The 20,401-nt window shown below is 37.7% G+C and overlaps 1 protein-coding gene across 1 annotated transcript in view; it reads right to left on the bottom strand.

Moving 5' to 3' along the window:
• Positions 1–1,037: 1,037 nt before the first annotated feature.
• The window catches only part of HIVEP3 (HIVEP zinc finger 3), a 370,547-nt gene continuing 351,183 nt past the window's right edge, over positions 1,038–20,401 (bottom strand). Inside the window, exons 8-9 of the mRNA XM_078681902.1 lie at positions 18,215–19,260; positions 1,038–9,697 (exon numbers count right to left, since the gene is read on the bottom strand). Coding sequence (XP_078538028.1) covers positions 8,825–9,697; positions 18,215–19,260 — 1,919 coding nt within the window. The 3' untranslated portion in view covers positions 1,038–8,824. The remainder of the gene's footprint in view (positions 9,698–18,214; positions 19,261–20,401) is intronic.

The raw sequence follows: 20,401 nt of genomic DNA, 5'->3' as shown, positions 1-20,401 counted from the left end.
TTTGAGTGCTATTAAAGGAACAGTAACCATGAAATTAAGGCAGTAATAATACTTACCAGCATCTCTCTTATATTTTTAAAACAACAGCTTCAGCGGTTGCCAATGGTTCAGCTGCTTAACTTTTCAACAACATTCAAATGTTTTGTCATTTGAAAATGTTAGCACTTGAACATGTGAGAAGCATTTGAAAATGTTCAATGCACATCATTACAATATGTGTTAGTCCAAGAGTATTGACACTTTCCATCATCATCAATTTCATTAGAGGGACAGAAAATGCACTCTCTCCTTTGTGCACTAATTGGACAGATCTACACATTTCAGTATCAATGAAGCTGCCTTATTGGGAATGCATCAGAAATTCTGTGTTAAATCAATATGTTGAGCGGAACTATAACTTGACCACAATTATTTACAAGATATAGTAAATCTTTAAAATGCTGCAGTGTTTCTAACGGACAATTCAAGAATACTCGCAGCACTAGAAATCAGACCATAATGATACTCTTTTTCACCTCTGTAAATGGACAAATTGGGCTTACTCCTCACTGCCATACTTCCATGGCCATGGCATCCGTGTTGCTTAGTGGAATGATATTGCCTGCATTTCCAATGAAGGCCTCATTTAGAAGGGAGCACTAAATCCAGGGCTAATACTCGAGACGTAGCAATGACGATACAATTACTTTAGAAACTGAAAGTGTCGTATTAGAACTATCTCATCGCAAAAAACAGCTAAATTTGTGCAATAGTAAGTAGAAATACTGCACCTTCTGTTTTGCATTTTTTAACACATTTGTAAATGCTTCTAATTTTGCAGGCAGTTATGTGGAATTCATGTAATATGCCGTTGCCAGTTGCCCATGCATTGTGACCATCATTAAAGGATTGTAAATTGGTTAAAGGGATGCTAAAGCAATTCTCCCTTATCACCAGACCCTGGGTTCCATTTCATGTCATTGAAATACAAATGCTCACACCGCCTACTACACTCGCTTACAAGAAATTAACAACGATAAAAACAATTTTATGTTGGGATGGTAAAATTTATTCCAACATGCGATTTTTCTTAAAAAATATGCGTGGGCTGGGCTGTCAGCCCATGCTGTAGTAAAGGCAATATTTTACTTGTAAAAACTTTCAGTTCACAGTACAGATGTCATTTACAATAAGAAGTCACGAACATCAAATACTGAGTATTTATCTATTTTTTCTTTTTTATCTTCCTTTTTATAATTTTTTCAATTTTTACATCAGACTGTGCTTGTTACCAACATTGCTGTCATTGCACTGATGTACCAGAACAGGATTTGCAAGACTCAAGTTTAGAAACTGGATTTTAAAATAAAATTTCAGCCAAAATGACCAGACAACCTCGTACTTTCTATTTACAGATTTCTACAGTACCTTTTTGGAATGTATTGCCATTTTAAGAAAACAAATAAAAATGTTCTTTTAGACTGTTCCACTTACAGAATCCATACACCTTTTACAAAAAGGCAAATTTCTATCTTACACAAAAACATGTCCAATAAAATTTCCAACCACATCATTTTATACATTACATTTACTAAAGTGACCTTAAGTGCTAACATACTTGTAATAATGCAGATACATTTTAAGTTACAAGGAACCAACCATCCTTGTTTAAATTTGGGATTTTCCACTTTCAAAAATGAACACATAAGTGCTGATGTTTTTGGAATTCACAGAAAAATAAAACGCACAATGATAGAGTAGAGGAAGGCCTCACCTGTTAGATTGGTTGAACTAGATCAAACATTGCACAAAATAGAGTATATAAAAAATACAAGAGCTAGAGAATATTATCTAATCAAAAAGAACTTCACGTTGGTCCACAATAGTCGGACCAGTGGGGTGCCTAATCCTCAAGATATGTGTGTGGGATCAATGAAAATACGTGTATTAATGACATACATGGTTGACATACATGACTGACATAGGTACGTGAAAATCTGGCACAGATCCAAACTTTTTGTACCAATGTTGAACACTTCCAGCTTAGATAAAAACATTTATAACACCAATGTGATAAAGAGATTCACCAGTGGGAGAGGCTTATTGTTCTTAATGAAATTTGAAACGTGAGCAAAAAAAATTACTTTTGATGTAGAGGATAACTATTCTATATAGTCACTGAAAACTACAGGAGAAAAGTATAGCTACATTATAAATCGAGGGGGCATGGTTATTAGTTTTATACTAAAAATTGAGCACACCGATTGGTTACTATCCTCACCAGTGACTGATACTTGGATCAGGGGGTTACTGCCATTCCTGGAGGCATGCTAAAGTCTCTTGGCTTAACAGTCCCTCACCAGCATACATATAAAAGTAGATGCATGTGGCAAGAGCAGGGTTATGAGCAGTTTGTAACAGGAAATTTGGATGGAGAACAAAGGATTTTTGAAATAAGGAGAGAGTAGGTAAATAGTGCAAGGATTAAGCGAAGATCCTCAGAGGTCAGTGACCTGTCTCTGTGGCATCTCAGCATAGTGTACGATAGATGCCAATCTGAAAGGGTTGACAACCAATCTAAAAGGGTTGGCAAAACATTTCTGGGTGGGGTGGCAAAAGTGAAGTCTTAGTCGTAACACGTGGTGCCACACAATCTCCCTCTTGATGATTCTACAAATATGTTGTGATCCAAAAATAACTGCATTAAACTTTGGGTTGTGGGACTAGTTTTGATAGTGGCAAAACATGCAGCCTAACAGGCGAAACTGACTTATCAATTGGCAGCATAGTAGGGTAGGGAGTTCATAGTAGTAAATATTTTTGGCAGCCATATCTAAGCATTCTCAAGAGGCTGGTTGCATTTGCACTTTAAAAAGATATGGGCAGGAACTGACCATGTGAGCTACCTTTGGACCCTAGTCACCCAACCCATCATTGCTAAACATTGGAAGAGGAATCTCCCAGTCGCACCAAATGGTGTAATAAAATCAGAGAAATACCCTAGAGGAAAATATCATAGTTAGCTATTGTGTGATTAACTAGTCAAATGCAATGGTCATGGGGGTGCATGGGAGTCTATCGTAAATTTCTTTGATACATATTTTTAATTTAAGAGGATATCCAGAGGGTCTCTTGCATCGATACACCAACTTACCGACACATTGAGCCTGGTTTCTGATTTAAATCATGACTAATAAATGTGTGAAAATGTTAACGATTTTTTGGGGGAACGGAATGATTCTTTGTGTGTGATTTGTATTTTGGAATAATTGTTAACAATTGAAATACGTAACCACAGACAATACAATTAAAAAAAAGTGGAAACAAAATAAAAACAAGAAGCTAAACACATTTTTGGTACAAACAAAGGACATTCTGAGTCTGAATATGTCATATGTTCTTACTCAAGAGGAAACAGCTAAAGGAGTGGCATAACCAAATAAAGATCATGGTAGTCCCTAAAGATAGGGATGCAAGCAAGAATAGGGAGAAAAAGCTTTTGTGCTGCAAATCTAATATTTGACAAATCTAAGAAACGGATAGGCCAATGTTTTAGTTTCACTTCATCCATTTATTTAAATAATGGGGCAGTATAAGAATATGAAAAAATATCTGGCATTCCTGATGTATTGGGACATGGATGAGGTAATGGATGCCATACACAGCCTCAGGCCAAGAGCTAGTTATTGTTACCTATTCAGTAAATCATCAAAATGATGAACATTGATTGACAATTATCCCATGGTTATTGGCCAAAAAAGCGACTTAAAAAGGACGGCTATAGTTTGCTACATCAGGAATGTTAAACTTAGATCTAGGAAGTCCAGAATTGTACCTGTCAAGAAAGCCACAAAGGATAAATTAACACATAATGATTCTAAATCAATAAAATAACTTATGGTTACAGTGAAAATCTGGATTGACTCTGGCCACTTAGGACCTATGATGGATACTTCTGTGCTAGGGGATTACCATGGAGGAAAGATGTGTAGATCACATGTGAGACTAAATAAAGTGGGATGATGTTTTGTAGAATTACTAGATAAAATTAATATTGTCGCACAACATATATACATACTCTTTATATATACACAGTATAATTTATTGTTATTCTATAAAAACGTGGAACATATCTTTAGCATTAAAACATGTACTAACACTTCTCAGCAACGCATGACACCATAACTTAATTGGTGTGCAGACTTTCACTGATTAGTTTTATTCGTTGTTGTGAGAAACTCTTCAGTAAATCTAACTTCTTATATTTAAGGAGTTGTGGATTAAAATCTCATAATACAGAAAAAAGACCTCCTGGAAAAAAAACAACATCATTGAATGTAGAGTGTAAAAAAAGAAAATCATATTGCTGAACAATCAAAAGGTGAAGGTTTGAGCTGAAACCCTGTTTTCGGCACTTGGGGCTTTAAAAATATTTTTCTACTGACAAAAACCAGAGTTGCCTCAGTGAGTTAAATGCCTAATAAAAGATGTTTACAGATTTAACATTGAGTTGGTTTAATTACAGAAAGAGAGCACTCTGCCTTCACCCTTAGCCTATTAAAATGGTCCGTGTGCTGTGTGCTAGTTCAAGCACACGACCCAAACAATGAGTATTAGCTTCAAGCAAAAATATTTTTTTCTTGTACCAATTTACAGGATAAATACTGAAAAGTTAAGATATATTGATCACATGTAAAATCATATTTTACGTATGTCCCTGCTGGTATAAAATCATTGGGGCACCTGTCTATATTTTGTAAATGGGCACACCTCCATTGCCATTGTCTGCGGAGAATTCTAAACTTCTGAAGAATATTGCAATTCTACAGTCTTTCTGACAACAACAGAAAGCCTTTAGACTTTTTCTATGGCAATAAGATATATTTTGAATATTTTTGTGGGTTTGCAGACTGAGACAGGACATGCATTTTGCATGTTGGATAAACTGCTTTGCACTTTACAAAATGTATTTATCTATAATAAACAAGACACAGGGCATGATGTAGTGTAAACAAGACACTGGGGCCGATTCACATAACTAATCTAAGATAAAATCCTAAAATTACTACTTTTGGTATTCACAAAAGGCATTTAGTAGTAGTAAAGTTAGGAGTCCTAACTTTACTACTACTAAATGCCTTCTGTGAATACCAAAAGTAGTAAGTTTAGGATTTTATCTCAGTTTAGTAGTAGTAAAGTTAGGAGTCCTAACTTTACTACTGCTAAATGCCTTCTGTGAATACCAAAAGTAATAGGTTTAGGATTTCATCTCAGATAAGTTCTGTGAATGGGCCCCACTGTCTCCACACTACAAGCGGTCTTCATTAAGCTCATGTAGAGTAATATAACAAATTTAAAGAGAATGTTTACAATTTAGGGAAAGACGTTACTACTAAGTAGTCATCTGTATAACTGAGCGCTGCAACTTGATTCTGATCTCATGCTTCTGTAGATTTCCTCCCTATACTTTTTTATATTATATTTGTGACATTTAAAGATTTTACTCCAACAATTGAATTTTAATGCTATTGGGCTTACAATGGCAAATCAATGGAAACTTTTTCAAGACGGCAGAACTTACTGCATTTGAGAGTGATGGGGTTTTCCAACATTGATAAGTATTTTATATATTTGCTGAACTTAAATAACAAGTTTTGTCAAAGTCACAGATGAGACTGCTTTCCTTAAGTGCTTGATAAATCCCCTTTGGAGGAGTAGTTGTGACAATTTGGGAAACGTGTCAAAAAGTGATCTGTAGATATTGGCAGAGACAGGCAGTTTTGTGGACCATAATGAACCTTTTTTGTTACCAGAATCTGACAGTTTCTCATTCACCCGTCAATAATACATGCTGCAGTTTTTTTAATCTTACCAGGTTGTTAAAATGATTTAATGATGGAGAGCTGAAGGTGTATCTTACTGTCTAAAACGTACAGGCACCAAAAAGTCTCCTGTCATGTATTGCACATTAAGTAAGAGATGGATTTACAGCTAATGGCACTTAGCATTCTCAAATGAGATATATTTTAATGGGGAATGAATAACAACAGGCGTTCTAGCATTAAGTGCTGTATACCAATACGTAAGGATTGAACGTGTAATACATCATATGGGGCAAATTGGTAACTATGTAAAGTCCTCTGTATACAAATCTATATGGTGTACTTTGCTGGATGAATACATTTTTTGCTAACATTGAAAATGGTGTTGGTTGTGCTTTCTGTCTGAAACAAACTGTTAAGGAAGCTGAAAGCAGTTAGTCCAGCAACAAACACATTGTTTCAGTGAATAGTCAGAGGCATGGCCTTTGCAATACAGCCCTTAAACAAACTTTCATGATGCTACAACTGTCACAAACTTCTATACCCGAATCATAACTAAGATTATGAATTTTTGTGAAGTCCGTATATCACAAACATTCAGTTGGGTCAGATATGTACCAAAATAATTTACACAGCTGTATGAAAGTCCTTTGGTTCAGAGCGAAGATAATAGACCACAACATGTGCAGTAAGAAGCGTCAAGGTGGCGGAAACAAGCAACATACTGGAAAGGAGGAACATTGAACTGGAATCTAGAAATCATAGTTCAACTGACTGGAGTCTAGTTCAGATAGTGTTTTATATGCAGATCATCTTTTTTTAATTAACATATCATTGCTGTGAAAGTGCTTTGTTGTTCACATGAGTCTAAAGGTTGAAAGATAAGAGCTCGACATGCAATTTGTTGCTTTGAAAATGTCACAGTCTTCATAAAAATGTGATTTGGATCAAACAATCATTGTTTTTTTAAGATGGTTCCAAAATATCCCATCAGTCAATGATCAGAGGATTAGCAAAAGGAGAGAAGCCATACTTTAGTCCCTGAAAATTCCCCTAAAGTGTTAACACTATAAAAATTGAATAAAGTGTTGCTTTTGTGAAAACAATATAATTTGTTTGTTATGAAATAATGCAATTATCACTGTAATGGACAAGGAATTAAATATATTGTAGAGGAATGTGGAGGTGTTACTTATCCCAACTATATGGAAAAGAGGAAAGGTACTACTTGGAACAAGGGTCAGGAATATCTGGACAAGAAAACAGAAGTTTCCTCCACAGTAAACTTCCACTACACAAACACCAAACACACTTGCACATTCATTTAAAAATATATTAGAGTGGCTGTGAATCTATGCACGTGCCTGACAAATAACTTGAATCTAGGTACAAATCAATAGAGTGGAGTATACAATGGCGAGGGTAAGAGTGATATAAAATGGATCATTTCCATGCACTACCCACAGTTCCCATTGAATATTTACTTTGGATAAGGGATGCATAAAAGGTGGCCAAACTTGACTTTGTGGGTGTTATAATGAGTGTGCATTGCTCTTGTTCTCCCACAGGACATTAGCAGCTGCAGCTATCTAAAAGGAATCCACCGTCTGCAAGTCAGTTTGTATTTCATCCTTCACGATAACAACACCATTGCTATCTACAGGAGAAGTCAAGGGCAAACTAATGTGACAGTAAACAGGTAATTTGAAGAGTTGAAGCCTATCTTAAATTGTTATGTAGAAAGAGGATGAGTGACCAAAAGCAGGTTCCAACCTCCCTGCAAGTGGATATTGACAACAAATTGAGCGCTTCTGCATACTGAGAACTCTCCCAAGCGCCCCACTGCAACCCATAGTAAGGTGTCTCTCCTTCTGTCATAAAAATTAAACAGATAAATAAACTAGCAAAGATTATATTTGTTCTAGTCCAACCACAGAGTCTAACAGGTTTGACGTTTGGTGCAAAGCAGGTATCAAAATGGACATGTCTTATCGCATACAATGTCAATATAGATTTATACAGTAATACTGTGCTTTACCCTAAGAGCAACCCATCTCATGGAATGTCAATGCTAAAGCAAGGTAAAGAGCAAAACTTACATTTAATAAAGCACCATTTCAAAAAGTCACTGTTTAGCCTTAACACTCCAATTTTTTCAGAATGTTCTTCTTTTAAAGAAGGAGAAAAGTGCATTTCTATCGGGTGTTCTGGTCCATGTAGGAGGTGCATTATTTGGAATCTTTTTCTTTTCTTTATAATGGAAAGGTGCGTTAAACTTCACAACAGCATATGTACAAAGTAAGTGCTAGCTTGTGTCACAAAGAATCAGAGGAAAGCTTGAGTAGAAAGAAGACAATTGAATGCAAAGATCTCTGCAAGGTCCTTCAACCACTGGGAGAAGGAAATCATCAGAAAGACAAATGGAGCAGGGTGGGGGAGGACATTACCAACAATTAAATAATGCACATAATAAATATGGATCATCACATTTCTGTACACATGAGCATATCATATCTGTTACATTATTTCATGTCGTCTATATATATTCATATATTTATATATATGTGTGTATATGTATGCACATATATATATATATATATATACACACACATATACAAAAAAGGTCAGTGCATCTTCTGTTCAAATTTCCTAAGTTTTCTTTCTGGTTCCTCTGCTCCACAGAAATATTCAAATGGCAAAAAGCCTCGCTACAGCGATCTTTTCACAAACAAAAAAAATATTCACAGCGTCAAACAAATTTTGTACATTTCAAGCAACAAAAGTTATAGAAAAAGGCACAGTTAACTGCATACTGTACATGTACATGATATCAGACGTTAGGACATAAAAATTGTGAGCCTTTCAATGAGGTGGTTCGTACACTGGGTAAAGAGGGCTTTTCTTAATAATAGAGGATTAAAAGGAGCAAATAGTGTTGAAAAGGTCTTATTGAATTACAGAGGAAGGTGCAGGGTTGAAAATGGAGATCGGATGAGCAAAATTCATCCTGTGTTATTGTCCTCTTATTTTTTCCCTTGTCCTGACCCCACATTATATGATTGTGAGGTGCTCTTCCTATAAGTTCCCAAGTGGTGACTTGGTTCGCCCGAAAGATTCCGCCTTCGTGCCAATAAATGATGGGCATGCAACTGGCTTGATGAAGCTTCTGCTAAGCAACCAGTGCTGTTGCTTCTGTCCAGTGTTTGAACTGGACAATCTGAGATGAAAGTGCGTGAGGAGTCACAGTAAGTGCTCAAGTTGCCACATTGCTTCTTGCCCGTTTTCTTTGAGGGTTCATTTCCACTTGCTGATGGATGCAGAGCCTGCTCAGGATCTGTTCTCATGCTTTTTATTGTTTTTGAGTGGCCTTCCTGCTCCAAGTGCCTAGACTCATCATATTGCTTGACCCTGTATTCCTCTTGTTCTGTCTTTATCATAAGCTTCTCACTAGTCCTGGGTTTCACAGGCCCACTGCTGCAGCTTTTAGTCTGTGGTGAGAATTTGGAAACTGTTCGATACAGGGATGGTGCTATCAAGGAAGCTTCCCATAGACTTTGTATCTCTGTGCAATGTGTCCCAGCCTCTCTAAATTCTGTAAAGCTGTGGCTATCGCAGACTGATCCCGCTTGTAACGACACAACTGAACCAGGCACCAAAACTGGATGAGAACTAGGTCTAGACTGGACCATCTGAATGCCACCAATGGGGATCATGGGATAAGGTGTCCTTGTGAGCTGTTGCGAATGCAGAGGGAGGTGGCTAAATACATTCTCTTCGGTCCGAGGAGGGCTATGGAGATGTAGCTCATGAGCTGCTGGTAAGGCTCTTCTAGAATAAGATGACATGCTTCTTGGTGAACAAGTTGATCTCTCGTGGGAACTTCCAGGTTCCAATTTCTGTAAGCAGAACAGAAGAAAATTAGACACATAATCAAACCATTCATTACTTTCCCATGGGAGAATTCAAAACTACCAGTCTGTAAATTTTGATTGGATCTTCTGATTTAGTACTTCTGGACCAATATTGGCTGGCCTGCTCTTAATCATTCCTAACTGGCACCACAATTTATTTAGGAAAATGGATGTACAATAAACTTAGCAGAGAGACCAACTCAGAAAGAACCAGTTCATTGGCTCTTGATGATTGGCTCTCCATACCTTTTTGCACTCAGCCCTTTTCCTCTTTCTTCTACCATTAGGCAAGCAGTGAGCTGGATTACTCATGAACACTAAAGGTCAAGCAATCTGGCCTACGACCTTTAGACATGTTATTTATTTTGAGACCTTAAACTTTGCGACTGATACAAATATTCTTTATGCACGTTTCCCCTGGCCAGGATCCTCATCTTGAACAACCCAGTCCAATCATGCAGTAATTTACCTAAATTGGGGGAAACGAAGTCTGCTAGCACCTACGGAAAACAAGGAGTAGGCTATCAAAGCAATATCCCTCTGTTTACTCTCTTCAGGACAATCAATCAAAAGTAAAGTTCTAATAACCACTCAGGGTGCTATTGTCTAAACACTAGTAAGTAAAAATAAAATCCAAACTACTGGTGACACAAACTCAGAATGACACCAATTTCAATTATGAAAACTGCTTGTTTATTACAGTTTTTATTTGCTGGTGTGTTCTATCCTTCAATAATAGGCAAATAAAACCTCAGCCATGACCGAGACTAACCACTGCAACTAACTGTGAAGCCTATAGCAGGAAATTACAAATATTGTAGTTATATTGAACAGCGCCTAAATATTCCATATTTCATGTATATTTCTGAGATGTGCTCCCAACAATTTATGAAATATTGATGTTCTCTACTCGATGGTTGAAAAGAGATGGTTTGAGCATTGGTACTTATGCAAAGGACTTACATTCAAGTGGGACCTTAGTATTTTCGTAGTTTATGGGAGATTTAGAGGTATTTAGTCATATTACCAGAGACAATCCCATTGCCTCGTAGGCTAGTTAACACCCAACCATTTGCGTAACCTTAATCAACTGCTAGGTCAGAAGGAGTGTTTTACTTATTGAAGCAAAAGCTCTCATCAATCCAACACACCCGAAAGGGTGGTGTGCTTCTTCATCGGGCTAGCTCCTCATTAGGCCGGCGCTGCAGTGCCCAACTGCCCCCTACATATGGGCTATTTACTATAGATATTTTTCTCAAACTGTACTACAGAATTTGAATAGACTTGGTATCCTTCAGAAGATCATTGCTCCCTAAATATGTGGATTGGTAGAGGTAAGATTAAAATGAACTAAGGTACCCCTTCATAAGTACTTTAATTCTGAGGAGTCACTGTTAAGATTTAGAAAGTAAACAGGAATATATAAGAAAATATGTTTCACAATATTCATTTATATGGTTGACATATGTTTCTTGCCTAGTTAGTCTCTACAAATCTATGGCAATTCATCAGGACCAAATCAACCTAATCTACAATTTGGTGGGACCTTAATGAATCCATAAAATGTTCCCTCACAGAGAATCACTCAAATGTGTGTTCACACATAGGGATCTAATAATACCTCATACATGTTGATGGGAGATGCCATACCCTAAATTTGACCCAGAATATAAACATATTGAATATTGGACTTAAAGCCAGAGTATGTGCTTATCATGAATTAAAACCATGGTTCGTCATTCAATTTAAAAATCAAATGTCAAATGATCCGTGTCAACACCAGTGTAGAAACCAGTCACAGGCAAGACACATGCACACAAAATGAAGGAGAAAATTGTGTGTCAAATCAAAGGACTTTGTGAGCACTCTGTGAATCATTGAGTGAAAATGGAATGAAAGAACAGGCAATCGGAGGAAAGTATCACAAATTGCAGCTTACCCAATCTCCCCTCAGCTCCCTTGGTACTAGTGGGATCTTCAACCTCTTGTAGATACATTGTAAACGTGGAAAGAGTCATTATAAATTTCCACCATATCTATACACCAAAATATTACCCATCGCCCTCAGGTTGTACCTACATCTCCTGTTCGTGTAAATTGTCAGCGGCCTACCCTGTCTCCACGATCTCAAAGGTATCGGTGGAAGACAGATGTGTAGTATTTAAACACAAAGCATATGTGGCTCCCTCCGTTGACATGGCCGGATGCAGGCATGATCACGTAGCTACATCAGGAAACAGTATTTCCAACACGGGTTTTACAGCGCATTTATTACCACAGAAGTTTTTACCACGTATAGGTCTTTACCACGCATGCCTTTACCATGAATTAAAGGTAAGTATGGGGGTTTGGGAGGTCTCCCCCAAAAAGATAGAATTTAAATATAATGCTTTCAGTATGCCATTCATGAATTTAAAATTTGATCTGGAAGCTGTTTTCTGGAGCATCGTCCTTACATCTGGCCCACTTGGGCATTATGACCAAATATGAATAAAATGAAAAAAACTTTATTTAATGTGCTATAATCTGCATAATTTATTGAATGTAAAATTTGGAGAATGTATCAATGCATGATGGTCTCTATGCGTCAATTATCAGATGGGACGTGTTACTCAGTATCTGATAAAAAATATTATTAATATTATTGCTAATAAGTAGTATGGAGAAATGTTGGTTGAATGGCGTGAAAAAGGCATTATAGAATGGGATGAGTATAATTATTTGAAATGCCCATACCCTAGGATTCCATTCTTATACCTACTGCCCAAGCTGCACAAGAACCCCACTAATCCACCATGGAGGCCCATTGTGTCATCAATGGGCTCTTTCTTAGAATACACTTCACAAATTATCGACCACTATTTACGACCGTATGTGGTCGATTTACCCTCTTATTTGAGGGATTCCACACACTTTTTGACCATCATTGATGGGATCTATTGGGAACCAACTTCTACATTGTCGACTCTGGATGTGTGCAGTTTGTACACCCGCATCCAACATACATTTGGTTTACAGGCCATAAGACATTTTTTAAGATCCAGATCAGTCTCTTTGGCAGGACATTCAGAGATGATCTTAACCATGATTGAGTTCTGTTTGAACAATATTTTTTTTCTATTCAATGATGTCATCTATCACCAGTCACAGGGCACAGCCATGGGCACCTGCCCAGGTATGCCAATTTGGTCATGGGCTGGTGGGAGGAGCAGGTGGTATCCCAAATGGCAGAATTCGATCAATGTGTCCTGTGGCTGAGATTTATAGATGACATCATTGTCATCTGGGATGGTGACTTGGAAACAACTAAAAACTTTGTAACTAAGTTAAATGATAATACATACAACCGGGCATTCACCGAACACATGAGTGTAAAAGAAATTGAATTTCTGGACATTTTGATTGAAATCAAACTTAATTCCATCCACACTAAACTATTCAAAAAGTACTGCCGGAAATAGTTTACTGAATGCATCTAGTGCACACCCCAAGAGTCTGGTGCAAAGTATCCCCTTTGAAGAACTGCTGCGTGCTAAACCAAATTGCAGCTCAGAAGAAGGCTATCAAAATGAGAAAAAGACCATGATTCAAAGATTCCAAGAGAGGGGAAATGGGCAAAAAATTATAGCAGCAGCTTGTAACAAGGTTGATATGGTGACTGGAAACCAGACATTACATCCAGAAATTAAGACCAGTGAGGAGGAGAAGCTAAGATTCATCACTATGTATTCTGGGCAAACCAATGATGTAAACATGACACTAAAAAAACGTTGGCATGTACTTTTGACTGAACCACACCTCAAAAAACACCTCAATAGCACCCCTCAAGTAACCTTTTTTAAAAATAGATCATTGAGGGATGAGCTTAGTCCGAATTTAGTTACAGACAAAAACAATACCCGTATGAGTGGCAAACCTGGGTTTAAATGCTGCAGAAATTGCAAAGCATGCAGCAATAGTGTTGATTGTACCAGCTTCAACATCAATAGCTGTAGAAGGGAATGGGTCATCAGAAAGGCTTTAACTTGCAAAACCATGTATTGTGTGTATGCCCTAATATGTCCTTGCAACAAGGCATATATAGGAAGTACTATCCACCATGCCAAGAAACGGGTATTAGAACATGTAAGGGCGATCAGGCATAACAACAAACAATACCCGGTAGCAAGGCACTTCTTTGAGAAACGTATGCAAAATGAGAATCTTCTAAAAATGGTTGTACATGACTCTGTAGAAACAAATGTTCGTGGGGGCAATAGATTACTCACTCTTCGCAAATTGGAGTCTAGATATATAATAGACCTGGACACCATGGCCCCAATGGGGCTTAATTCGAGCGAAGAATTATCTGTCCCTCTGCATTACTAGACTAGAGGAACTATTAAGATCTAGTTGCTGTTGAATATCTGAAATTAGATTGTTTTTAATTATTGTTTTTAATCTCTTTCACGTATAGGTTTTTTGTGCACTAGTTGCACGTGGGGCTACAAGAACTATTGGTTGAAATAGCCCACTTGGGCAAGAATGCTATCAGTATGGCATTCATGAATTTAAAATTTGACCTGGAAGCTGTTTTCAGGAGCATCGTCCTTACATCTGGCCCTCTTGGGCGTTATGACCAAATATGAATAAAATGAAAAAAACTTTATTTAATCTGCTAATATCTGCATAATTTATTGAATGTAAAATTTGGAGAATGTATCAATGCATGATGGTCACTGTATTATTTGACTATTTATTACTGATCAGCTTCCTTGTGTTTTGATTTTTCTCTTTTTGGAATTTTATTTTATATTTTATAATGAATTGCGAAAATATAATGCGTGAATACTAAATGTGGTTTACTTGACTGGCATTGGTATGAATTTGAACCTTTCAACATTATAAGATGGCCACCACTACTTTTTTGTATACATGTTCACTTGGTCTGTTTTTTTATGTTTACACTATTGAAAGAAAAACTTTATAAATATGTACAAAAAATGCCTGTCATCTAGCGTGATCAAGGCGTAAAGCTGAAACGCGTTGCTGTGTGACTGCAAATAAAGAAATTTTGCAACGTACCACTGGTGTTGTCCGTATATCTTCTTAACCGAGAAGGTAGTGAGCTGCAATATATTTATGTGTATATATATATTTATATATATATATATATATATGTGTGTGTGTGTGTGTGTATATATGTATGTATATATATAAAGTTACCTTACTAATACTTACATTAGGTAGACTAATTGCGTGGTAACCGCATGCGTGGAAAAAGCATATGTGGGCAAATAAAATGAAGGGTAAAAATTCTGTTGTAAAGGCATGCAATGTTTTAACCTGCGCTGTTCTGTCATACGACCACTATGTCTTGCCGCGGACAACATGCAGGGCACCATTGTTGTTGTGTCCCTCCGTCCGCACCATGTTGGAAGGAAGGGCATGCTTATTTGTGCAACCAGTATCACTGATTGTCAAGGAAACCATACACAATGTTCCATAAGTTGGCACAGTGTATCCTAAGTTAATATGTGATTGAAATAAGTCATTATGTTTTGTTCTTTAGCTGGAAAACGTTGTTAGCCACAATGGCCTTCAAAAACGAATATTCAAGTTCTCTAATAAAATGTAAGAGTGATAACAAGACATCAAGAAGATTATATGTATTCCAGCAATCACAATGAAAGATTCTCCTTGTCATTCAAACCAGGGAACAAATGGGCAGGCCCTCCACAATAAAGTTTAATTTCTTACACAAGCTAGTTCCCTCCTATGAATATCACTATTCAATCCAATCATATGAGTGTTCAACCTGAACACCTATCTCTGTTCCTTCTCCAGTAGGATAGGTTGTGAGTTATAACCGTGCGTCACAGATTCCAAAACACACCACTCCATCTCGTCCAGCGCATGGTTAAACTCCAGGTAACGCACGCTCATTTTTTAGGTAATCTTGCATCTAATTCCACTCCTGTGTTCAGTGATGCGTGTTTTTACTGCTCTCTTTGTCATTCCCACATATCTTAAACTGCAGGGACATGTAATCAGATAGATGCAATATTTTGTCTTACAGTTAGCATGTTTATTTAAGCTCCACTTTTTCTGTTTCTCTAGTTCAATCCCTTTAATGGTTTCGTCAATCGATATACATTACAGTGCCCACACCGGTATTGACCCGTCACAGGGGGTAATCCCCATGCGCCATGTGGTTTTGTCTTGGTCTAGTGTGGACCAGCATGTGTCTCAAATTCAAACCATGAATGGTCAAAATTCAAAGATACACTATGGATGATATGCTATTTTTTATTGATGATCTTGATTGTGTTAGGACTAGATGTGAAGGTGGTGACACTAATCAGTACTCTTGATATTTCTGGAGCTTTTTATTCCAATAAAATCTCTCTGTTGTCGTTGCTGGCCCTCTTCCAGGCCTTATTGTTGATATGATATGGATACTTCCTGCTGCATAATTTTTCTATCAGAGCATCTGCTTGTTGATCATAAGCCAGCATGTCACTGGAGTTCAGCCAGATCCTCAAGAATTGTCCAAATGGCAAGTTATTTCTCAATGATCTGTGGTGATGGATGTAGAAACGTAACAAACTGTTGCATTTTAACATTTTTTTTGCCTGATCCAGAAAAGATAGCTCCTGATCAGATATGTTCTTAAAAAATCTAAGATATGGGTTGAGGCAATTAACCCATTCAACAAATGTTCCAAATGCTGCGTGCTCTCTACTCCACACTATCAAGATATCATTAATGAACCAGCACCACAGGTGGATGTTATTTCTGCATAGATTATTGTCACACAAAATTAAGATTTTTCAAAATGGGACATGTACAGACAAGCCAGACTGGGAGCAAAAGTACTGCCCATTAAAGTTCCTTGGATTTGTAGATATTTTCCATTTCAAATTGTAAGAAATTATTTTTCAGTGCTATAGCTGCGCATTCCATGAAGAAAGATATTGGTGTCAGAGAGTTCCAGTCACTAGTTCTCATAACTTCCACAAGCACTTCTGAGATAAAGTTCTGAGGACGGTTGGTATTTAATGCTTCAACATCCAGGGAAATCAGTAAATCAACATTACCCTTGAGATTGATGTCATTGATAAGATTCAGAACATCTTTTGTGTCTTCCAAAAAAGCAGGAGTTGTTTTCCACTAGAGGTTGTAGGAAGTGATAACAAAATTTGGGCAGTTGCTCCATAGTATGGTGCGATCTGGGGGGGAGGCTTGGGGGTTTAAATACCTGTATGTATTTTGTGTCATAGGTAAATATGCATGATACTCTTGGGAGTTTATTAATGAGGAACTCAGCTTCCCTATTTGTAATCCAACCCATTGTTTCTCCTTCATTCACAAGGGTTGCTACCTTATGTGACAGTTTTTCGGTGGGGTCTTCAGAAATAACCGTATAGTATCTGGAGTTCGACAGTTGTCTCGAGCATTCTTTTCTATAGTCTGTGGTTGAGAGGATCACTATCGCTGTGCCCTTATCATCAGGTTTTATGGTAACCGAATCATAATTCAGCAGTGCATCAATAGCATTTCTCTCTTCCCTAGAAAGATTCATGAATGTGCTCTTCATCCCTAAGTTCTTAATTTGTATTCAGCACTGCCTGTTCAAAAGTGATGTTCTCCTTAGGATCTGTGTTACTAGCAGGTGTGAAGTTGTGAGCATGTTATTGCAATTTTTGGGGCATTACAGTTGTACATACAACTGAAATAGTCATGATACACTATGAGACTTTGATTTACAATTACAAAACTTCACCTGTGTAAAACGGAAGTGGTAAATATTAACACAAAAATGCTATTCAATCATTCTAAGAATCTATGTGAGTCGTTCTGGTCTTGTGTTTTTTAAACATTCAGAAGGCTAGAAGCAGCCTGACTACATATAAGCAGTACATTAAAACAAAGAAGAACTCAAGATTTGAAGCTGCAGAAAACTCTGTAGCACTATGAGCTGCGATTTATGCATCCTATATTTTATATACTTGTATAAGGTAATATTTATACCATACCACCATTATTGATGAAGTCTAGTAAACATTGAGGGACAACGTCTAAAATATAGTAAACAATGCCCTGCACTGATAAATGCATGATTTTGTATAACAGCAAGGCTTCAAAGCATATCCACTGCAATCATAGAGATCTTCCTCCATCAGACTAAATTCACTCCTGGTGTGCTACTCGATTCCCTGGAGAAAGTCACTGTTATCTCTGGTAAAATGCTTTGTGAATACAAATCTTGGGGATCAGCAATTTCAAAAAAGCACAAATGGAGGTATAGTACCTGGGCACAGTGTACATACTCTGAGCTCCTTAACTACCTCAGAACAATGGAACATAAACATCCCAGTGCAATTGCTTTGAGTTCATATGAGCAGTGTCAAAGTCTCAAATGAAAAAATACGCTCTAAATTTAACAAAATTCTCACTCACAAACATGTCTAGCTATGCAATCAGAACCATTCACATGAGAAATAATGTTCAGAAACTCACCAATATGAAATCGTAACTTTCAATGCTTTTGCCATGGGACATTTGAGGTAGAGCCAGTGAATGTGGCAATCCATGTTCTACTTTGAGGGAGCTTAGAGCTTTCACATCGGTTTTGCTACTGCTAAGCCAGTCATCTTTTGTTGGAGATGGATGCCTTGATGGTGAATCTGACTCACATGGCGATAGGATTTTCCTCAATGAGGAGAATCTAATAGAGGAGATCTCTCTGCTCATAGTCAAATGATGCACTGGTGATAAGTCTCTCTCTGGGGATAGGTATGTGCGGGGTGATAGATCCGTCCTTGGTGACATATGCCTACTTGGTGACACACATCTCAATGGTGAGAGCTCCCTTCCGGGTGACATACGTTGGCAAGGTGACATCCGTCTCCCTGGCGATGAGCACCTCAATGATGATGTTTCTCCTGTTGGGGAAAAACGTTTAGGAGAAGTTTCAGTTTTGGTTAAAAAGTACCTTCTAGAGGAAGCTGGTCCTTTGCTGGAAGACCACCTTCTCCGAGGAGATGTATCTTTTGAGGCTGACAGGTCCATTCCTAAAAACATCTGTGGTCTTATAACTAATTCTCTTTCAGCCGATGATAAATGCTCACTGGCTGTCAGAAATGGCCTATGAAAGCCCAATACTCTTTGGCCAGTAACTTCACTACTGCCTACTGCCAACTTTGCTTCAACCATGGAGGGTGCTGCTTTTTGGCCTCCAGATGTTGTCTGGCACGTGGAACCATCGTCTGACTTTGGGAGTGAGATTGACCCAGTATTTTCTTCTTGAGAAGATGGAAAGCCAGAAGAATGCAATTGCTGGAAAGCATGTTTAATGTTAACAGATTTCAAAGAAGGTTCATCTTGGCTCTCTTCATCATCGTCTTCATCATCATCATCATCATCATCCTCATCATCCTCATCGTCATCTGCCTCATCATCATCATCATCGTCATCAGAATCTTCCAAATCTGAAAACTGGTGCTCTTCAATAGCTTCGGTTCCTTCCTTCCCTTCTGAATCTTGAAACAATTCTTCACTGGTTCCTAAAAACACAAAAAACATTAGTAGTAAGAACAAAGAAATGCAACTATAACAATTAAAAGATCTCCAAAAACGATACCTAGCATGGTGTTTTCTCAAAAAATATAAAGGTGTATTCTTATCATATTATTCTGAAATACATTTTTACATTTCACTGACCCTTGCTATGTACATTGTAATATGTTTGCGCTTACTAAAAACTTCTGCAGGTTATTCAGTCTTTAATTGTGCAAGCTTCGGTATAAAATCTGTTCGAAGCTCTGCTGAATTTCGACCTTCCTAAAATACATTGAGTCCACTTGGAGTGCTCTACCTGTTGAATAACCTAAACAATAACCTTCTCACCAGCACGTTGCCACAATCACTGGTAGTTTATCACCCACCTCCTTCAATGGAAATTATGAAAAATGTGTACGGACAGCAGCTGGGACTTTAAGGAACCCGACAGTGGAAGAGTTTAAAGAAAAAAAGATGAGGTGAAGGTATGGAAGGGGAGATAAACAAAAGCCACTGATGGAGATTTCACAGCAGGGCACTCATTGCCACGCTGTATATGACCCAACTCTATCTCAGAACTGTCCAAGATAATTTTAGCTAATAAAACAAAAACAAAGATAAGACTTAACTGGCAACAAAGAACACTTTCCAGTGGCTAGTTTGTGTCACCCTTTGTCAGGCTAAGCTTATGATGGAAAGGCAATCAACCGTCTTAAAGATTCCCTCCTTAACATCTTGCTATACGTTAAAAGGGAGCTGGGAATTGTTTGAATTGCTAGAGGTCAAATGAATACCAGGTCAAATCCAAAATCATCGAGAAAAAAATCACGAAGAAGCTCGCTGAGTAATACAATAGTCTAGCCCTGTAATGGCTTTATTTTTTAACTGCATAGGTTTTCTGTATTTTAGGTGGCTGGCACAAAAACAGGACATTGACAAGGTAGCAATAGATAGATCAAAGTTTCCCTAGGAAAGGCAAATGTTGTTTTGTTAATAATTTAGGGCATAGTTTGACGAATCTGCACACTACTTCCCAAAAACACTGCACCCACTTTGGCTCCTACATGGACAGTTTTTTGCTGATGTGTCAAGTGCGGGACCCAAGAAAAAGAGGAGGGGGATGGAGCAAAAAAGTGTGAGCCCCAT

Source organism: Lissotriton helveticus, chromosome 3_1 (genome assembly GCF_964261635.1).
Source record: "Lissotriton helveticus chromosome 3_1, aLisHel1.1, whole genome shotgun sequence".
In the NCBI taxonomy this organism is placed as follows: domain Eukaryota; kingdom Metazoa; phylum Chordata; class Amphibia; order Caudata; family Salamandridae; genus Lissotriton; species Lissotriton helveticus.
This window is presented reverse-complemented; position numbering and strand designations above follow the sequence as displayed.